This window comes from Hibiscus syriacus, unplaced genomic scaffold, assembly GCF_006381635.1.
Source record: "Hibiscus syriacus cultivar Baekdansim isolate YM2019G1 unplaced genomic scaffold, ASM638163v2 tig00110328_pilon, whole genome shotgun sequence".
In the NCBI taxonomy this organism is placed as follows: domain Eukaryota; kingdom Viridiplantae; phylum Streptophyta; class Magnoliopsida; order Malvales; family Malvaceae; genus Hibiscus; species Hibiscus syriacus.
In genome coordinates this window covers 8,300,190-8,320,283 of record NW_024062685.1, presented here as the reverse complement: position 1 = coordinate 8,320,283, position 20,094 = coordinate 8,300,190, and the positions used below count along the sequence as shown (strand labels likewise).

The window sequence follows — 20,094 nt, the reverse complement described above, 5'->3', positions numbered from 1 at the left end:
TATGCTCATTTTCACTTTTGATCTTGATCAAGAAGTTTTATAATGAACTTTAAGTGTTGATGTCAGGCGTATGTCAATGGCAAGATAACTATATTTAGGTTGTTATAGCGGAGAATTCATAATTTTTTTAGGTTTGACACATATATATTAACAATATAAAATTTTTGAATGATAGGGGTGGACACTATCAATAAAATAGGTCACTAATCGAAGAAAATTAGATTTCAGGATGGACACCATAAATAAAATAGGTGACTAATAAAATAAAATGTAAATTTTAGAGTGGGCATGTGTAACATCCCAAAAAGAGGGTTAGTGACCAAAATGCAAATTTTGAAAGTTTGAGGATTAAAGTAGAAAATTGGGAAAAGTTTAAAGACATAAATGGTATTTTTCCCAAAAAGAATTTTATTCCATAAATGGATTTATTTTAGTGACCAAATGATATTTGGTAAAGTTTGGTGATCAAAGTATAAATTTGAAAAGTTCAAGGACCAAAATATAATTTTAAAAAGTTACATACGGGTCATGAAAATAATAAAATAAAAATATTATTTTCACATTTTTAAAATGCTGGAAAATAATATTTAATGGTTTTATTTCATGTTTAATTTGAACCTTTGAATTAAGGTGACTGAATTGTAATTTTTGGAAATTGTAAGGGTAAAACGATAAAGTAAAAAATTAATTTATTTATCTTTGACTATTGAAAGATGATAATATTGGTGTCTCAGATTTGGAAGATGATAAGGATAAATATCTAGGTTTTATAATAATTATGTAGTTATATTAAGGGTAAAGTGGTAATTTGACATTTAATGAATTTTTAATTCATTAAATATTAAGAAAGATGAAGAAATATCATACTGATGAACGTTCATCTTCTCCATATTCAACGTGAGATAGCTTCCAAAGGCAAGAAAAATATTTATTTTAAATTTTTGAGTAATTTCTTTGAAATTGGAGTTATGTCGTGAATTGGGAAAGTGATCTACGCGAAAAATACTATCATTTGGTGCCAATATTTCTTTCTAATCTTGCTGGATTTCAAAGATCCCAAATTTAAGGGTTTATATTCATGAATTGATTCATGAAATTGATGATAAATTTTGATGATTTAGAGGTTGTAGATTCATTTTCAAGCTTGATTTATGGTTAAAACATGTTCGATCTTTCTAGAAATTATTATGTAAAATTCGGCTAAACTATAAGTTGGGGAACTTTGTGTTATGATGAAAGTTGATTAGGGATTTGATTGTAGAGATGTTATAAAGTTGATTGAAAGTTGATTTCATGCTTGAATCGAATCAAAATCGAGCAAAATCATGGAAAACCTAGTTTTTGATTTTAAATCATTAGGTTTTGGTTTTAAAGGATGAGAAAAATTATGGAAAAATTATATAAAGTCTGGAAATGATGTAGAAAGTATTTTACAAGCTTTATAAAAATTTAGGGACTATTTTGTAATTTTTGAAAAGTTGAGGGACCAATTCAATAATTTTGGAACAGTTGGGAATGGTTGTATAATTATCTAATAGTTGATGTACTATGCTGGAAATTATTGTTTTGGGATTGAAATAAGCATTTAGATGTGAAATATGACCATTTTGGAAGTTTGAAAAGACTAGTGATTTAAGTGCAACAATTACATAGTTGGGGTGATTAAAGTTAATTGTACCTTTGTAAAAGTAATTTGTTGGTAATAATTCCATTACTGGAATTTATGGAATTTCTGGATTTATTGAAATTTCTGGTATTTAAAATTTAAGAGATAAAATGGTGAATGACCATTTTATATAATTTGGAAAAGTTGGTGTAATATTAAAAAGGAATTATTAATTGCTAAGTATTTTGATAGAAAATGAGTTTCAAGTATATTATGGATTTTGTTTTGAGGATGTATTTATGTTTGTACAATACTAACATAGGTATCGTTATAAAATTGTGATTTGTACAGATTATGATTGATTTGTGACTAAGACAAGTCAAATATAAAAGGATTGTTGTGGATTATATTGAGGAACATCGTTTGGATATATAAAGTGTTAAAGTGAGTGCAATTTAATTTGTACTTGTGTTATTGAACAAACATTGGCTTGCGATGAGCCAGTGACGGAGTTACTATGGTAAGAAGTGACTCCTAAAATATTATTTGATTTATGATGCATGCATAATATTATATATGAATGTTTTGTACATCATTGGGTAGTATTTGCAATAAGTCTATTTCTCATGTTGGAATGCATGATTCCATAAGTACAAACATGTGATTAATATGGTGCTTATATGTGACATGATTTACATGATTACATGTATACGATATGTGATATTAAACTACATGAATATATAAGAATATGATATCTGTTGTGTGATATGTTTGACATGTTATTTTATGTGACATGATTGATGTGAACATATGAGAATAAAATATGACATACATGTTTATACGAACACATGAGAAATGATATAAACTATATGATACGATCTACATGTTACATACACATGTGATATATGTGATATGATATGAACCTATGTGAGATGGGTTATATGAAAAGGATCTATGAGATCATAGAAGAATGTTATACAATGATCTATGAGATCATACAAGAATGATACAAGTGATGTGAACTATTATAAATGATAATGCCCATGTTATGTTATATGAGAGCTAGTGGTATAGTTGGCATGCCAAGAGTCGAGGGTTACATCCTTCGGGATGACAGGTCCTCCGGGACACAGATTACATCCTTCGGGACACAGATTACATCCTTCGGGATGATAGGTCCTACGGGACACAGATGACATCCTCCGGGATGATAGGTCCTTCGGGACACAATTTATACGAGTTGTGGTGACAACATATGTGTGCACAACCTTATAGTACTCACATACCTTGAGTTTCAGTAATGTTCATGGGCTTATAAAAGATATCAATACTATAATGGGCTAATACATAGCTAATACATAGGTTAATACATGGACTAATACATGAGATTATAAAGGATATCAAAAGTGTTTGTATTATTATATGATATCATGTTATTATTGCTTACATTAAATCAGTATTGTACATGGGCTAATACATAGCTAATACATGGGTTAATACATGGACTAATACATGAGATTATAAAAGATATCAAAAGTGTTTGTATTATTATATGATATCATGTTATTATTGTTTACACTGAATCAGTATTGTACATGGGCCTACACAAGATATCAAAAATATACATAGAATAATACATGGACTATTAAAGAGATAACATAAATACATGTATGTGATGTATATGCTTTGTCATGTGAAAAATACATTACAAGATTTATATATGATACTGTGTATATTACTTAGTGAAATGTATTATATGATATGTTACAAAGGTTAAGTACAAGATGACATGTTTTAAATGGGTTCATGATAATGATATTGATGTTGAGAATGATAGAGATCATGATAATGATATTGATGTTGATAATGATGGTATTTATGCATGTATGTATTATGTTATATGAAATGTTCTATGGTTTCTATTATATGCTTTATATGCCTCACTAAGTCAACGACTTAGCGTGTGATTGTTTCACACGTAGGTTCCGAGAAGAGGAAGATTGATAAAAGTTAAGCAAGACAGATCAGTTTCTCCTTTCTAAAGATCAGATCAGAAAAGAATTGAATAGTATGAATTTTGTAAATGATTGTAGTTGGCATGTAACTAAAGATTTCAATTTGTTATGCGCTAATAAGTTTTATAAACCGTTTTGAGATAATTTATGTAAATTATTTATTCGTATATAGTGAAAGTTTTAAAATTATTCACTATTTTATACAAGTAAATATTTTGAAAAGTCAATGTGACACCTCAGACTCGTATCCGGGTCGGGTACGGATTGGGGGTGTTACAACATGTGTCCACCCTTAACCCTAAACAGATCCACCATGGATTGTCATGATGGACAAACCTACTTGATATGATCGATTGTCGATTAATTCTCACATATCACGTGGGTTTTACTAAGGGGTCATTTGGATGGGGGAATGTGGGATTCCCCGGGAATGGAATCACATTCCCCCGTTTGGTTTGGTCGGGAATGTCATTCCCGATAATATTTTATTACCAATAGTGGATTTTTTGGGGTATATTATCGGGAATGTCAACTGCCCTGAGTCTGGAGATGCTCCAGCGCTTCCATTAAAAAAGTTTTCTAAAAATTTCGATGTGTGAAGCAGAAGAGATTCAAAAAGGGTTGAAGGGTATAACAATGATAAAGGACCCCATACACATATGAAGGCATGTAATGGGAACTTTACGCTGCCATTTACTCTTACCCCTATAGCCAATGTTGGCCAACACAAATGTTCACGCAAGGAAATGTTTATCTCACTATAGTCCTTCACTGACCAATATGTTTAGTTCTATATATCAATCATCTACTTACTCATTTGATCATTGCAAAACTCATAGGTACTGATTTTTAAGTGCTGTACGTTTATGTCTTCGCTTGAAGACCTCTTGCCTAAACCGCTTTGTCTCGCTCTTCAATCAATACAAGGTTTGCTTTCTACATGTTCTTTCTCCGACTCCAGCATCATTCGCCTCTTTGGTACCGCATAGATTGCATGATAGGAGATGATAACGGAGTGATAAACATTGTTTGAAGTTGAAGAATCAAATCTAGGAATCTAAATTCAATCAAAGAATGAGCTTGTATGAGGTTTAAGGTTTTGTTGCAAGTTAAGGTTTTTGAATGGGATAATTGCTGGAAAATCAAACAAGAACAAGGGATTAAGATAAAGAAAACAAATAAGATAAACAAAAGGATAATGATAAGAACACTTAGCCAAATTAAAGTTTTAGCCGAAATCGTTTGTGACAAAGAATCAAACAAGAAGACGGTCGTTAAAAAGATAATCTATAGATTATGAATATGGAAAAGGAATTACGAAACGATAAATAAAACGAATGAAAAATTGAAATTGAAATTTATTTCGGTAGGTATGAAGATAACGCAGACGAGGGTTTATGGTGGGTGACTTGATGTATGATGATGATCATAGATAGATAGTTGTCCTATGAACCCTCCTAGCCACAGTTGGCTAGGCAAATCGACTCTAATCAACCATCCTAATCGGAATGAAGAAGTAAATCGGAATGTGAAAATCTCTTTCACGAATAACTTGAAGAATTTTATGATGAAGAATGCTTTGAAGGCACAAGGCTATCAACACTTGCAAAACTAAAGATGTTTTGATTCTAATTCTTAATGAAATAATAAATAAAATCCTAAAATATACTAAAACATCCTGTATTGATCACGTATAAGAATTTCTACATGCGTTGTCTTCGCTAAATTAAACGTGTCTTGAGTTTCCGACATCGATTAATATGATTCAAGCACCCTTGGAAAGTCAAGAGACAATCAGTCGTATCTCCAGAAGATATGTCAACCAAATAACACTTGGACCCATTCAAAAAGTCGCCGCAAGTTTGTTGTTGTTTCAATCATCTTTTCCAAGGCTAGGACGTGTGAATCAATTGGAAAAATTAGTTCATCTTTCTTCGATGTGAGGCGTGTGGTGCTTGTATCATCCTCACTCTCCTCAAAGATTCAACCTCGAATCTGATCAAGGGAGAAAATCAGAACCTTTCAAGGATTCATTTACGTATAGTCAGACTTTGAATGTTGGTCTACCTCTTCCTGCATAATGTGTCTTCAGAGGTTAAGAAATAAAACAAAGGAATTTCTTTCTAATCAAGTATATATAGAGTAGTAGCAAACCTCCTTCCCTTCATTTCTTTTATTTTGAGGCAATTTGATAGCAAAAAGGAAAGAAAAAGGACCTGGAGATCACGAATTAGACCGTCGAGAGACTTGATCTTCCTGTGAGGCCAGCGAGGAATTCTGAATCCTCTAAACTTCCTTTTCAGAACAGTCAGACCAACATTCAAATTTCTACAAGCTTCGACTATCCGAAGATCAAAGTATTTTTCAAGATCTTTAAGAGCAATTCAGGCTACATCCGAGTCTGCTCTTCTTTTTTCCTCTCTCACCGCAATACCCGCGGCTTTTCCTCAGTCTTGAAGACATTAAGCTTCATAAATGGCAGAAAAATTCATGCAAATCAATATGCTTCTCGATAATATAATAGATTATTGCATGTTCTATAGCTTCAAATAATCTACCCAAGTATTTCTCAAGACAGCTAGTAAAATGCCGAACAAATAGATCAATCATTATCCACCAACATGTAATACCTTTTTCACATTTTATGGGGATGAATAAATGAAACACATTTTCTCATTTTTTTCATATATGGTCGCTCATATTAATGTTAAACTTTGCATTTTAGGCCAACATTAATTCATTTATGGTGCAGAGACGTTCGATACATAAAAGGATGAAGATTATAAGCACAAAATAAATCATCCTTTACAGAATGTAGAACTTCTTACTTGTGTGCAATCACCAAAAAGAGGAAGCTCTAAAAGAACCTGTTGCATTTTGTTCTGTTTGTTGAGATTTCAGCAACTCAGATGCAGCGACTGAATCAGGGAGGCAATTAAGATCCTGATCAAGTAAAAGAAGATTTCTTTTCGAGCGGCAATGATTATCTCATCCTTGGTGCAAGTTCCCTTAGATGACTCCCTAGATGGTCCTCTTTCTTCTGCGCCACACCCCCTCTGGAAAATCATTTGCAAGTGTCGGGATCGGGATAGCCTTGAGCTTCGGGTTTCTGCATGATGACTCAAGTTATTAAAGCTTGATCAATTCAAAATGGAAGTCAAGCTAGGAATGTCAAAACTTGCTCTAAATACAAGGGGAAAAAGTGGAAGAAGTTGAGACATTTGCACTTCCAAATCTAGGCATGGGTAGGATTGGAGTGGAGATCACTGGACTATGTTGTTACATTAATAGTCTTTGTTAATGAAAAACCCGGTGAGTAAAGGAACAACTTAGAAAATTCAAAGTATCAGATATCGACAGCTATTTGTAATGAAGGGTTTACCTTGATTTTGCCTACTAACCTAGTTTAGGTGTAATCACTTTAAGTTGGAATTATATTTGACTACTTGATAAATACCACTCAAAACACTATTGGTCCATTAAAACTTTGAAAGAAAAGGAAGTATCTCTATAGAATCCATAGTATGATCAGAGATACGCCCATAGCTGAGATGCCTCACCTATTGCAGAACAATGGTTTTCAAGAGGCATTTTGTGAACCAAAGAAAATGCATTGTTGTCGATAAAAGTGAAACATGATAGTAGATGACTCAACAACAACGCAACAGTTGCAGCAACTTGGAGACTGTAGGTATACATAAAATGTGTCTCTAAGAACGAAATCTGGTACTTTCGATCCTTTATAGCCTATTTATCCCAAAGTTAGATAAGCCCTTACTTCTTCTAACACCAATTGACAAACAAACTTGCTGCTTACCTGCAAAAGTGGTGGTTTGTGACATACAGTTAACAAGCAACTGGTTTTCTCAGATTTTATAACCGAGTCTTGTCAACTCCTGCTGCTTGTGCAATTGTAGATGGTCTGACAATTTAAATAGATTAGTTTATCAGCATTTGTAACTGCTAAGCTGATTGAATAGAATTCTGCGTTTAATTAGATCACTTACTGCGAAAAGGAAGCAGCGTCTTTCAGACGCTTGCTTAATCTCCCCCCATGAAGTTCGATTTCCTAGTTTCCCAAAGCATGTGATTTACAAATAAGAAATTTCTGCAATTTTTCTACAAGGCCAGCCCAAATTCTTCTTCTACTATTCTAGATTCTTTTGTTTCTTGTTCTTTAGAGCGCAGCAATTCTCTTGCCATGGAAGAAAATGATTTTGCAGTTTCTTGCATCTCTGAAGTATTCAAGCTGATTCCCTGCCCAACCCATGTTTCAACATTTCATTACTTTTTTTTTCTTAATTAACATTTATTTTAATCAAAACTTTCTTTTTATTTTTACAATAAACATCTCCATTTCGAAAACCATATGCATGTGGAACACACATCCATCATCCATGTGACTACATGAATAAGTAGCTAATATCAATCAATAAAACTTCAACAATTCAACAACAGTATCTGCAACTTCCTCACAGTATCCTGAAGCTTGCTTTCTGCCATTTTAGCTGCACTTGTTTCCTGCACCCAAGGATAAAAGGACCATAGTTATCTTGCTTTCACACGGATTCAACATCTAAGGTCTCCTGAACTTCTATTCACTCCGTCCACGACAAAAGGCTCGAGGACTATTTTCTACAACGATAGTTTATCATGACTCGTCTCATCTAATTCAGAAATGAAATTTATTATTATGCTAGCAAGTTAAACTGGAGAGCACATCAGGCGGTAGGCGGTATTATCATATATCCAAGGTCTTAGGTTGGCATGATCAATGACTAACTTTTCAAAACCCTTTACCATCTCCACCACTGTTTCTCAAAGAAAATAAACAGAACTACCAAGCTAACCCATAGGTGTTGTGGTAACTCACATACTTACTCTCTACGCTATGGTAGACATCATGGTACGACTGAGAGAATTTCTGCATCTCGGAGCTCACGCACCCTTCTAATCTATCGAGGATGTGGCCCCTCGAATCTCTGCATCGGACACCACACCTTCGACTAGTCCACCCCTTGCGAGTGTCGACCTTGCACCCTAACTAGTCAGTTTAAAGTGCCTTGCACACTCTCTAAGGATATCCATACTGATTCTATACTTCAACACCGTAAACTAAAGGAAATCAGGTGTCCGAATTGTTTCCTGAGCATCAACTAAGGCTAATTTTATGTCGCCTTAATTATTTTAGTTTCTACGTTTGATTATGCATAAATAAAAGTTTCAAATGATAAACAATTGTGACTTTGTGTTTGTGAGAAATATGAGAAATTTATAAGTGAGAGGAATTGTAAAATTGAGAAGAGAAAAGAAATAGACTAATTCACTACTAGAAAAAACCCCTTTAATGACGTGCATTGCGCGTCATCTATGGGTGCGGATGACACATAAATGCCTGTCGTTGAAGCCACTGACATGAATACTAGATGACACGCAAATGTGTGTCATAAATCTATGACGTGCATTTATGACACGCATTTATGACACATTTATGACGTGCATTGAGCGTCATTAAAGCCCCCGTCATAAATGAAGATGACACACATTTGTGTGTCATAAATTTATGACATGCGTGTATGACTTACATTGCGTGTCATCGTCATAAATAAGATGACACACATTGTGTGTCAGAGAGTATATGCACTCAATTGTTTTCCCATAATTATCAGTATAAATAAAAGAAAGTAAGCACATTTTAGTTAAATGGAATCAACATAACATAAGAAACATGATAATTGTGGGAATTTACAATGTAAAAGGGACAATCCAACCAACTGGTAGTTGCAAATCAAAGAAAGCCATATGGCTTCAAATTATATCGTCATTGTTCTTAGACTCTTGGAACATAGAAACATGGTCCAATATTTTACAATAAGAATATGATGACTAAATAGAACAGAACATGGTACCATTTAGCTTGAAGGATTTTGTTACTACATCAATTCTCATGTTTTTGGAGTGAAGAAACATAGAATCTTTCTTATCGTCTCCTCATCCCATAACTCATAGACATAGTCTCCAAAGATAACGTGTTCTGGTCGATAAACAAATAAATTTTCTACAACAAAGAAACAAAAGGAATAATTAATGGAATGCAGCAACAAATACCAGAAATACCAGAAGAAGATATTACATTTGTACTTTAGTACACATGACAAAACATTTACAACATCATGGTTTAAGCAGCAAAAAAATTTCTCAATGAATAAACCAGAAACTAAGATATAAGAATTGTTTATCTCTTATATGGTTCTAAACAAGAAGGGAATAGTAGCAATCATATTAATCTCAGGGTATTAAAATATGATATCAGCATAATAGTAGTATAGTAGTAGTTAAGCACATTGAATAAACTTGAGGGGTTAAACATTAGAAATTGAAGCAAATGAAAAACATATCTACATTCCACAGACTAATTAAGAACCACTTATCATTTATAAGGCATCAAAGTTGTAGACCGTTCACAAGTATTATTCATATATGCATATGCATCCTTTTCTTTGTTATTATTACTTTCGTGAGCAACCTCCTACTTAATCATTAAGATAATGCAGAATTATATACCATGACCAAGAAGATGAGCCAAATAATCTTCTGGTTTCTTCAGATACTTTTGCAAAAGACAAGGTAGTGCCCAGCTTAACTCAAGGATATGAACATCCTTCACTGTTTCCAACCTATAAAGTTTTCCAGCTCTCCAGACAGGACTTTCCACCTTAAACTCTGGCTTCCCTTGAGAACCTTGTTTCATTATAAGGCAATTTTCGCCACTTAATCTTCACATTGAGCCCACTGGATCTTTATCCTGACACAAAAGAAACAAAAATTGTATTTGCTTGTTTTAGGACAGCTATTGCGAGTTGCGACCAAGTTACAACCAATACAATTAATTTTCTTTAATATGCATTAGCATCCAAAAGAAAGTGAGTTACCCTATAGTATCAGTAGCAAATATTGTTGGCTTCCCAAGAATTGGTGCATCCTGTTATTAACACAATGAAAGTGAGAAATTGTGGAACTACTATAGAAAAGGGAAGAGAGAATCCCACAGAAAGGATAGAATTTGTGGAATATATAAATATCAAAAGACTACTAATAAGCAACCTAAAAACAATGTGATGATTAATTAGTAATCATATCCTAGCAAAAGCAAAATGAACAGTCGATGATGAAAATGGATTACATCTTTGAACGAAAAAACTTGAAAAAGGCCAGAATTAGAAAGAATGAGATGATGTTCTCGCATTTAATTATTCTAGTTCTGTGGTGGCATCCATTAACAGTAAACAATATAAAAAGTTCCTGAGCAACCCTTTAAGTCTTCGTCAAGGGTGTACCAACCATAGAAAATCTAAGATATGCATGTTAGAGTTCAATTTGCCAAAGTTGAGTAACAAACACTAGAAATACAAAATAAAAGTGACTTCTATTACTGCCAGTTACAACCAAAAGTGATTTCAATCACAACAGATATTAAATGTGGACAGAAAAAAACAGATCAATAAAGATATAGCATACCTCGTATTCTTCAAACTCAAAACTTCCAATGACAACAACACTTGCCACATGACTAAGAGGGGGACGAAGCAGCCCTTGAGCTTCTTCCCACGTTAATTTCAGCTCTATAAAATCTTCATTATGAATTCTTAGACGTTACTCTTTGAACCTAGCATGCTATTCTTCCTTTTTCTGGAAACTGCTACTTTGGCTCCTAATGATTCCTTTGCTATGTGTCCTGACTTATCAATTTTTGACCATAAGCTAGGATCTGCCATTTCATCCTGGTTCATGGATAAAAAGTTACGTGAACCTGAACTATTTTCAAATAATTGTAAAGTATATCAGCAGTTTTATCTTTTGAGGCACTGACATCTCCATGCATAGAAATTCCATTGCTAGTTTTGTTTTCATTAATCACCTGAAATAAAAATACATTGAATATAGATTTTAGAAAGACCAACAATAAGTTTTACTATAACTGAAGTGTAATTGTATCCTGAGAATGAACTAAAAACAAGGAGAACAAAAGCATTCATATGAACCAGTTATATTGCATTTTATCTTAGCCGCCGAGCATATAGATGCACAATCAAAATAGATGCAAAACCTGATCAGATGCTAAAGCAATTGAAGCCTTTCTGAAACACATGATCAACTTCCCTCCAGGCTCTAACCGACTAAATGTTACTGCGGAAACAACATAACTATGAGTTTCAAAATAGATGCAAGTATAAAATGATAATGCATGATCAAAGAGAGAAAAAAGCCACGGACAGGTAAGAAAGATAAAACAAATGCATGAGAGTGTGAAACAGAACTATAAGGTGGAAGCCAGAGTTTAAGCCGAGAAAGGGCCTCGGATCTAGGGTTAAGGGTGAAAGTGAGGAATGAGGACAGCACAGACGGCTTCAACTTCCTTCTTAAAGCCATCGTAAGTCTTATAGCCCGCAAAATACGGCGAGCTTCACGGTCATATGCACTGGTCTCTATCAGAGACGCAATTTCCTTCAAATCTAGCATAAACCCAGAAAATTTATTCAAATCTGAGAAATCCCATAAGTTCTCAGTTCAGAAACATTAGAAAATAGCAAATCAAATTCTACCACCAGGCGTAAAATATATGCATGCGAGAGGGGGGAATAGGTGTTATAGATGCATAGATGGAGTGAGCTTACGCTGCAAAGTGGATGGAGAAGAGGAAGTAACGGAATTGGAAGGAGTTGGTTGTTCTTTCATCTCCACATCTTGAGTCATTTTTTAGAACCTGAAACAATTTCAAATAGAAATGAAACGTAAAAAATAAGGGGAAAAAGGTGAAATTTCGATTATGGAGATGCTTCCAAGTAAAGGGAAAAAAATAAGCGGGAAATGATGAAAATAAGGGGGGAAATTAAAAGATGAATTTTAGAGATGACACACAATTAAAAAGTGTACTCCGTGTTTTTTCAAAATTTTTGGATTATGACTATTAAATATGACACACATTATTGGAAGTCATAAATCGTTCATATTTTAAGAAACATGACATTTTTTTATGACACACAATTTTTGCAAGTCATAAATTAGTGTGTCATCGTTCGTGTGTCATTAAAGATATATTTTCTTGTAGTGATTATAATTAAAATTCTTCCTCCCATCGAGTTTTGAAGAGAAAAAAAAAATAACGTTAATAGAATTTTGGGTTAACTACACAGATGATCACTTATATTAGTGTTTTGTCCACTTTTAGTTATGATTTCAAAATATATAAGATATGGTCATCTTCGTTTTAATTTAATTAAGATATGATCACTATTGCTTTTATTTATTTAAGATGTAACCATCATGGGTTCACTGCCATTAACATTTAACAAATTAAGTGACGTGATATTTTGGTATAATTATATATTTGGTCCATATTATTTACATGTTCTCTCAATTTAGTCATACTTTTAATAAAGTAAAATAAATGTAATCCTCTAATCAAATGATGTCATGTGTCACTAGTGTCATGCCACGTGTCACCTTTCGGTTGGAGGACTAACTTTATTTTAATTTAATATATTTATTTTCCACCAATTTGTTTTGCTTTGTTATATTAAAATAAGATAAATTTAAATAAAGTACGTCTTTCAACCGAATGGTGACACATGACACGACACATAGTACCAATGATAGTGGATTCATTTGATTGGAGGATTAAATTTATTAATTTATTAAAAGTATGACTATATTGAGAGCATATGTAAATAACATGGGTCAAATATGTGATTATACCAAAATATTTAATGGCAATTAACTCGTGGTGACCACATCTTAATTAAATAAGAACGAAGGTGACCATATCTTATGTATTTTGAAACCAGTGGCCAAAAGTGAACAAAACACAAACATAAGTGATCATCCATGTAGTTAACCCTAAAATATTTAAAGTTAATTAACTCGTGGTGACCACATCTTAATTAAATAAGAACGAAGATGACCATATCTTATGTATTTTGAAACCAGTGGCCAAAAGTGTACAAAACACAAACATAAGAGATTTGGTGTGTTGATTGTGATAATTTGGAAAAATCAAAATTAAAGAGATTCAATTGATTTTTTTTAATTTTAAGAAAAAATATTAAATTAGAGTTTTATGGGAAGTAGAACAGTTTATTAACGTTAATATAAAAATTCAATATCGATGATTGACACCTTAGTAAACTCATAGGTCTCATTATTTTATCTTATATTTTCTTAGAAAATTTTATTATCAAAAACTAAAAAATATATTATATAAAGATTTTTTAATTTATGAGAGCCCTGAGCGGACGTCCCTCCCGCCTTGGCCCAAGGCCGACCTGAGTTGAGGAAACTGCGAAGGACATTTATCCACGACGGTGCATGCATTAATGAGGCTTTGCCGGCAGCCATATACATATTATTTGTCCGGCAAAGGTGAATATTGACGGGAGATGTCCAATCCGTGCACATACTATTTGCCGGGTTTGCGACAGTTTGATCGGGTTCATACATACTGTACTTGCTTGCTTGTATTTTGGTGTTTTTAAAGCTGATCTGATCATTGGAAATGTTCCCTTTTTCTTTACTGCAAACAGAAAGTAGGTAAAAGAAAGACTAAAATTAACACAAGTTCAAAGGAAGAGGAAAGAGGTTGTCCTGTCAAAAGTATTTGCTCAATCATCTGTTGCCATTTAAAGCAACAAGCCATGGTGGGAGGTTGAAACTTAAAAGTTTGATGTTTGCACCTCAACTTTCAACTCTTTCTGAATATGAAGTAAAATATTTTTTCTTTGACTCTCAAGTCTCATCCATCGCCTGAATTAGTGGGTGATGCACATTAGTAGATCCAAAAATATTTTTCAAGGTGGACACACATATGTTAACAGCATAAATTTTTTAAATGAGATGGTATAAATAAAATTTTGAGGTGGGAACCATTCATAAAATAAGTAATTAATCGAAGAAAACTTATATTTCAGGTTGAGCACGAAAAATCTCAGGTAGGTATTATCACTAAAATAAATAACTAATCAAAAAAATTTAAATTTCAAGATGGACACATGTCTACTGGTGATGCACATGGTAGTCCTACTACTATTACATAAAATCATAACGTTATATTCATAGTCTTTTGTCGTATGTATACATGTGCTTATTCTTGCTTTAGTTGATGGATTAGTAGGAGCTCTAAGACGACATAATATAGGCTCATCCAGTCATCCCCCAATGTAACAAAATAAACAATAAATTATTAGCTTATGAGTTGATGCTGATGTTTCGCCTAAGATTTAGCAATATCCTCGTATACTTACAATACTATTTTTATCAAGACCATAAACCCAAACCACGAGGCGCATGTTGTTGCCCACCATACGCATCCACCTACGCCAAAATATATTAGTCCACCAGTGTGGACTGTATCTTCTTTGTTTACACTTTATCTGTCGGTTTGTCCATTTCTTATTGCCACTTTTCAAAGTTCTTCCTCACGAGACACAGGAAAGAATTCAAGATAAAGAGACTGGAGATGAGTGAAAACTAAGGTGATGAGAATGGAATGGGATCAACAGCAAGAGAATCAACTCCAACACCAGGGGGAAGAAAATGGGGATGGAGTGATGTATGTCAAAGTGATGACCGACGAGCAGCTGGAGACTCTCCGCAAGCAGATTGCTGTTTATGCCTCCATCTGCCAGCAGCTGGTGGATATGCACAAGAACCTCACTGCCCACCAAGATCTTACTGGTTCCTTTCTCTCCCCCAGACTTTTGCTCATTTATGGCTTTCCCATGCTCTTGATTTTCTCTTCCTTTTTGTCATCTTACATTGGATACATAGATGGATCGAGGAGTGTTGGAGTGTGTTTACACACTGAAAATTTTAAATCCCTATCTGAAATTCTTTTTGTAGGCATAATATTAAATTAGTATCTATGGTTATTATAATGGTTATTTTGACTTTTTTTAATACTTTAACCTTAATATTTTATTTCAGAGTAAAAAGATTTTCTTTATAGGAAATTATTAGTTAACAAATTATTAATTCTCTGAATAAAATTTTTTATCATAAAATAAATGTCAATGGTCAAAATATCTAAAAGACAAATAAAAATGAAAATAATATAATCAATCAAACATTAAGAGTCTTTTTACATTAAAATAAAATATTAAGGGTAAAATGTTCTAAAAAAATGTAGAATAAAATAATCATTTTAATAAATATTAATGATTATTTTGAAATATTCTCTTTATATTAAAATTAATGATTTAATTTCACATTCTTCTATTCAAATTTTAATATAACTTCTTAAATTCAAACCACCTCGGTTGCTACTTGAATCTACTCGGTATGAAACTTGTGAGTTTCCCCTTCGTTTAAGCTCTTCTTTCTGTTATCTTGGATTTTGTGTACTGAAAAACTCATCTTTGGGGGCAGGAGGGAGGTTGGGAAATCTGTACTGTGACCCTTTAATGACAAGCGGCGGACACAAAATCAGTGGCAGACAGCGGTGGACACCAACGGCCGTGCAACTCCAAATACTGGAACGTATATTCGAGGAGGGGACCGGGACTCCGAGCAAGCAAAAGATCAAAGAGATAACCGCTGAACTGAGCCAGCACGGCCAAATCTCTGAAACAAACGTGTACAACTGGTTTCAGAACAGACGAGCAAGATCCAAGAGGAAGCAAGTGGCAGTGGCTGCATCCTCCAACAAAAACGGTTCCGAATCAGGGGTGGAGACCGAAGTGGAGTCACCAAAGACAAAGCCGGGGAACCTTCTTCTCCTACCTCAAGCTCAACAAGATGTGTGCTTTCAGAACCCGGCTGAGATAACCTCTCAACTGCATTTCTTGGGCGGCGGCTACCACCATGCATGGCAGGGTTGAAAATGGACCTTCTAGTATGAATTCAGTCGGGAAAATTTTCGCCGCCTTTTTCATTTCTAATCTTGTTCATTTCAGTCAGTTTATCAAACTCTTTATTTTTATTCTTTCATATATTTATAGGTTGTGAGTTTTAGACTCGTAAAATTATTCTCTTCTCTTCTGAATAAGATTAAAATTAAATTTAAAATTTTCAAAAAAAACTATTATTATATCAAATCTTATTATACGTTGATCACATTTTTTATATAAAATGAATTGATTGTAGTAAAATTTTAATTAAATGACACGGTTATAAATTTTTGAAATTAAGTGACTTATTTGTTACCTGACTAATAAAAGAGCTACTTTGTTGTATTTTACCCGAATTTTAACGGCATTGATAATCGATTTTAGTTCGCCTTATAAAGACGCTAAGGGTAAAGTTTGATAATGGTCATTATATTATGTTCAAATAAATATTTTGATCATCAAATTTGTAAACATTAAAAATGATCACTAAATTTATTAAATTATTGTTAAATAATCACTATAATAAAATAATAAGAGTAAAAAATTGATAATTTTAACAATTATTTTATAAAATCTGATAAAATTTAATATTTATTTTATAAATTTTAATAAAATTTAATAATTATTTGACAATAATGTTTTAAAATTTAATAATTATTTTATACTAATAATTTAAGAAACTTAATAATTATTTTTGAAAATTAAATTATCAAAATAATTAGTTAAGCGTAGTTTAATGATCTCTTATCTATATTATCCAAAATTAATTAATACAGTGATATGTTTCTAAAAGAAGGGGGAAATAGAAGATCTTTCTTTCTTCAACCACCGCTCTAGGTTTTGGCTCCTCCCGCCACCTTCACCGCCCGCTCACCTATCGCCGCTGCGAGCTCAGACCCGAAGATTCATAGGGCCTGTTTACAGTTTGAAGAATTGATTAATTGGTAACCTTTTAAGTTTGCCTCTCGTTTTTTTTTTTTGAATCTTCATTTACAAAAGAAAAGGATGGGGAAGATCTCAATGGCTTACATCCACGAGGGTGAATGGCCTCCTGGGACAGTTGACATTCACATCGTTAAAAAGAGTCTTCGAAAGGCTGTCTCTGTAGCTATTCTTCTTCTACCATTCGCCTGCATTTTCCTCTCTTTCAGGGTATGGACTCTGGACTGTCAATTTATTCGGAATACTCTTCTCTTATAGTAATAGATTCTTGACTTCCCTTTTTCTTTTATAATATTGACTATGAGTTATTGAGGAAGTAAGGAATTGCCAGACATGAATTTTGGTAACCTAAATAATTTTCTATTTCTATTGTTAAAATGGTTTTCTGCTATGTGAGCAATATTCTGGAAATTAACTCCACTATCTGGTCATAATATCTCATACATTGATTGAATGGATATAACAGGAAATTTCAGCCACACTTATTTTGTGGAGATTGCTGCTTAGTGGACACTTTGTCATATTATTATTATTGCTTTGGAACCCTGTTCACAAAGGTGAGTCCATTTTTCAGCCGGTTGCCTTTTGTTCTCTGATATGCTGAACTTTTTTTCAATTCAACGAGTAGAACGAGATCGATAGTTATATTCTTTTAATCCTTTTTCTCAAGTTTTTTATTTTCAAGCTTTCAGAGTCTGTCGTCATAATGCCAGCCTTTGGAGTTCAGCTTGAAACTTACTATGCAAGGTAACTTACTTTAACTTCTAATTCTTTGAGAATGAATGATAAATACCCATGTAGCTACATGTTCTACAGTATGCCACGAATATACAGAAACATTGTTCTAATTTTTCTTTTTCCTTTTATTTTTCCGTACTTTTAGAATGTAAAAACATTTTGGAAGTTGATGGCCAGATAATTTTCCTGTTTTGATTTTTCGAACTTCCTCTTTTAATCATAAAATAAGATTGTATGTAAGAAGGGGAACATATGTTGTCACTCTGTATCATAATTGATGATCTAGGCTGTTATTCACCATTTAGGGTTTAGTTTCACATTGCAATGTCCCGGACTTGCAAGTAATTCTCAGGCATTTCTAGCTTTCCTTCAATAGACTTGATCAGCCTTCTGTCTTATTTTCAATCATTAATAATGAATAAAACCTTGAGATTTTTCATTTTTTTGGTCACTATCTTCTACAAAATAGTAGCTGTGATAGTGCCATAACCAATGTTATTATTTCATCATCTTTTGTTTGTTTATGTATTTTGTTGTAGTGGAAGAATCATCCGCAGATTTATTCCTGCTGGTGAGATTTTGAAACCTGTATTATTAGAATGTGTTACCCCAGTAACTTGTTACTGGAGCCTCTCTTTACTTGTGCGTGGGAAGGAAGAGCTGGTGTTAGTGTTCAAGGTAAAAAAACCTGAATTTCAATTTCTGTTTCTTCCGTGGAAAATATAGTGGGGATATATAATGCTTATATCTTAAACAGGATAGTCAAGCACTTATTGTGAATACCAAGGAATAGGAGAATTTTGTTGGGAGTGTCTGTATGTGTTGTCATGTAGCTAATATAGTAATTTTGTGTTTAATTGAGGCATAAAACTTGGTTGTGTGTGAAGGAGCTACGCCCTCCGATGAAGATGTTGCTTCCCGTATGGAAGGCCTTGTGTGCTAGCATGGAGAACAAAGAAAGTGCAGTCACAAGTGGGGAAGTTGAAGGTGGTTGATTTTCAAGACCATGCAAGTAAAAAAAGAATTATATGAAAACACATCAATTAGCAATTAGTAAAGAATACATCTGGGCTGATCGCTGCAAGTGTAGTGAAAGAGATGGAGGGAAATGCATTCGCATCAGAGTTAAAACAAACTAGTCCATTCCAGTAGAAGAGGATGAGCATTAGAGATTATCAACAAGTTGTCTGTTGCAAAAGGAAACAGTGGATGGCCTCTACAAATGTGTTCCCCCCCCCCTTCTCTCTTTTATGATTTTCTTATTGGTTTGTTTTATTTGATATCCAAAGGGGTTGTAGGTTTAGGGTTTACTATACTTTTAGCAAACAGGGCAAGCATATTGAGAATTCAACTAGAAACATACCTGTGTTTACTTATTTGAGTCTGAGAATAACACTGTGCTGTTTCGGACGGTACATGTATATATGTGTGGAAAATGATTGGTTTCATTTTTCCGTATGGCATGATTATGTGCTTTCATGTTTGTGAAATATTAAAGGTGTAGTGGCATAATTGATTATAACACAGGTTAAACAAGAGGCCTGAACCCAAAGTTCTTTTATGCTTTCTCCTCAAGGCTCCAAGAAAACGGTTAAAACCTGCCACATCATGGGAACAAGGGGTACGAGTCTATTTGTACTTTGGTATGAGAAAGTGAGAAAGGACAACCCTTACAGCAAACCCAAGAACAATGCATGGGGGGTGAAGAAAGAACGAGAAAGAGAGAAGAGTTACAAATATTGTATAATGTTTGCAACATTCTTTTTACTTACAAGTTACAATGACCCTATTGTGTTTAGAATACATGGGGGTGAAGAAAGAACGAGAAAGACTCAGCTCACATTTATTACAACTATCAAAAAAAGATCGAATGAGAGAATGATAGTAAAAGAACTTGTCAACTGCTCATCTT

The 20,094-nt window shown here is 33.5% G+C and overlaps 2 protein-coding genes and 1 pseudogene across 2 annotated transcripts; 2 read left to right on the top strand and 1 right to left on the bottom strand.

The window, feature by feature from the left end:
* Positions 1–5,744: 5,744 nt before the first annotated feature.
* LOC120118379 lies at positions 5,745–9,218 on the bottom strand (annotated as a pseudogene).
* Positions 9,219–15,071: 5,853 nt separating this feature from the next.
* On the top strand, positions 15,072–16,493 carry LOC120118378 (WUSCHEL-related homeobox 13-like). The gene is made up of 2 exons (XM_039138418.1): positions 15,072–15,351; positions 16,042–16,493. The coding sequence occupies exons 1-2, from the start codon at positions 15,153–15,155 to the stop codon at positions 16,491–16,493; spliced, it is 651 nt and encodes a 216-aa protein (XP_038994349.1). The 5' UTR covers positions 15,072–15,152.
* An 819-nt stretch (positions 16,494–17,312) lies between these two features.
* On the top strand, positions 17,313–19,672 carry LOC120118662. The gene is made up of 5 exons (XM_039138674.1): positions 17,313–17,654; positions 17,911–18,001; positions 18,137–18,191; positions 18,722–18,860; positions 19,070–19,672. Exons 1-5 carry the CDS (start codon positions 17,508–17,510, stop codon positions 19,175–19,177), a joined length of 540 nt encoding a protein of 179 aa, XP_038994605.1. The 5' UTR covers positions 17,313–17,507; the 3' UTR covers positions 19,178–19,672.
* Positions 19,673–20,094: the final 422 nt, after the last annotated feature.

Coding starts and splice junctions, on each gene's coding strand:
- LOC120118378 (XM_039138418.1), top strand. CDS start 15,153: ATGAGAATGGAATGGGATCAACAGCAAGAGAATCAACTCCAACACCAG. Junction 15,352..16,041: donor TGCCCACCAAGATCTTACTG/GTTCCTTTCTCT, acceptor CTTTGGGGGCAG/GAGGGAGGTTGGGAAATCTG.
- LOC120118662 (XM_039138674.1), top strand. CDS start 17,508: ATGGGGAAGATCTCAATGGCTTACATCCACGAGGGTGAATGGCCTCCT. Junction 17,655..17,910: donor GCATTTTCCTCTCTTTCAGG/GTATGGACTCTG, acceptor TGGATATAACAG/GAAATTTCAGCCACACTTAT. Junction 18,861..19,069: donor AGCTGGTGTTAGTGTTCAAG/GTAAAAAAACCT, acceptor TTGTGTGTGAAG/GAGCTACGCCCTCCGATGAA.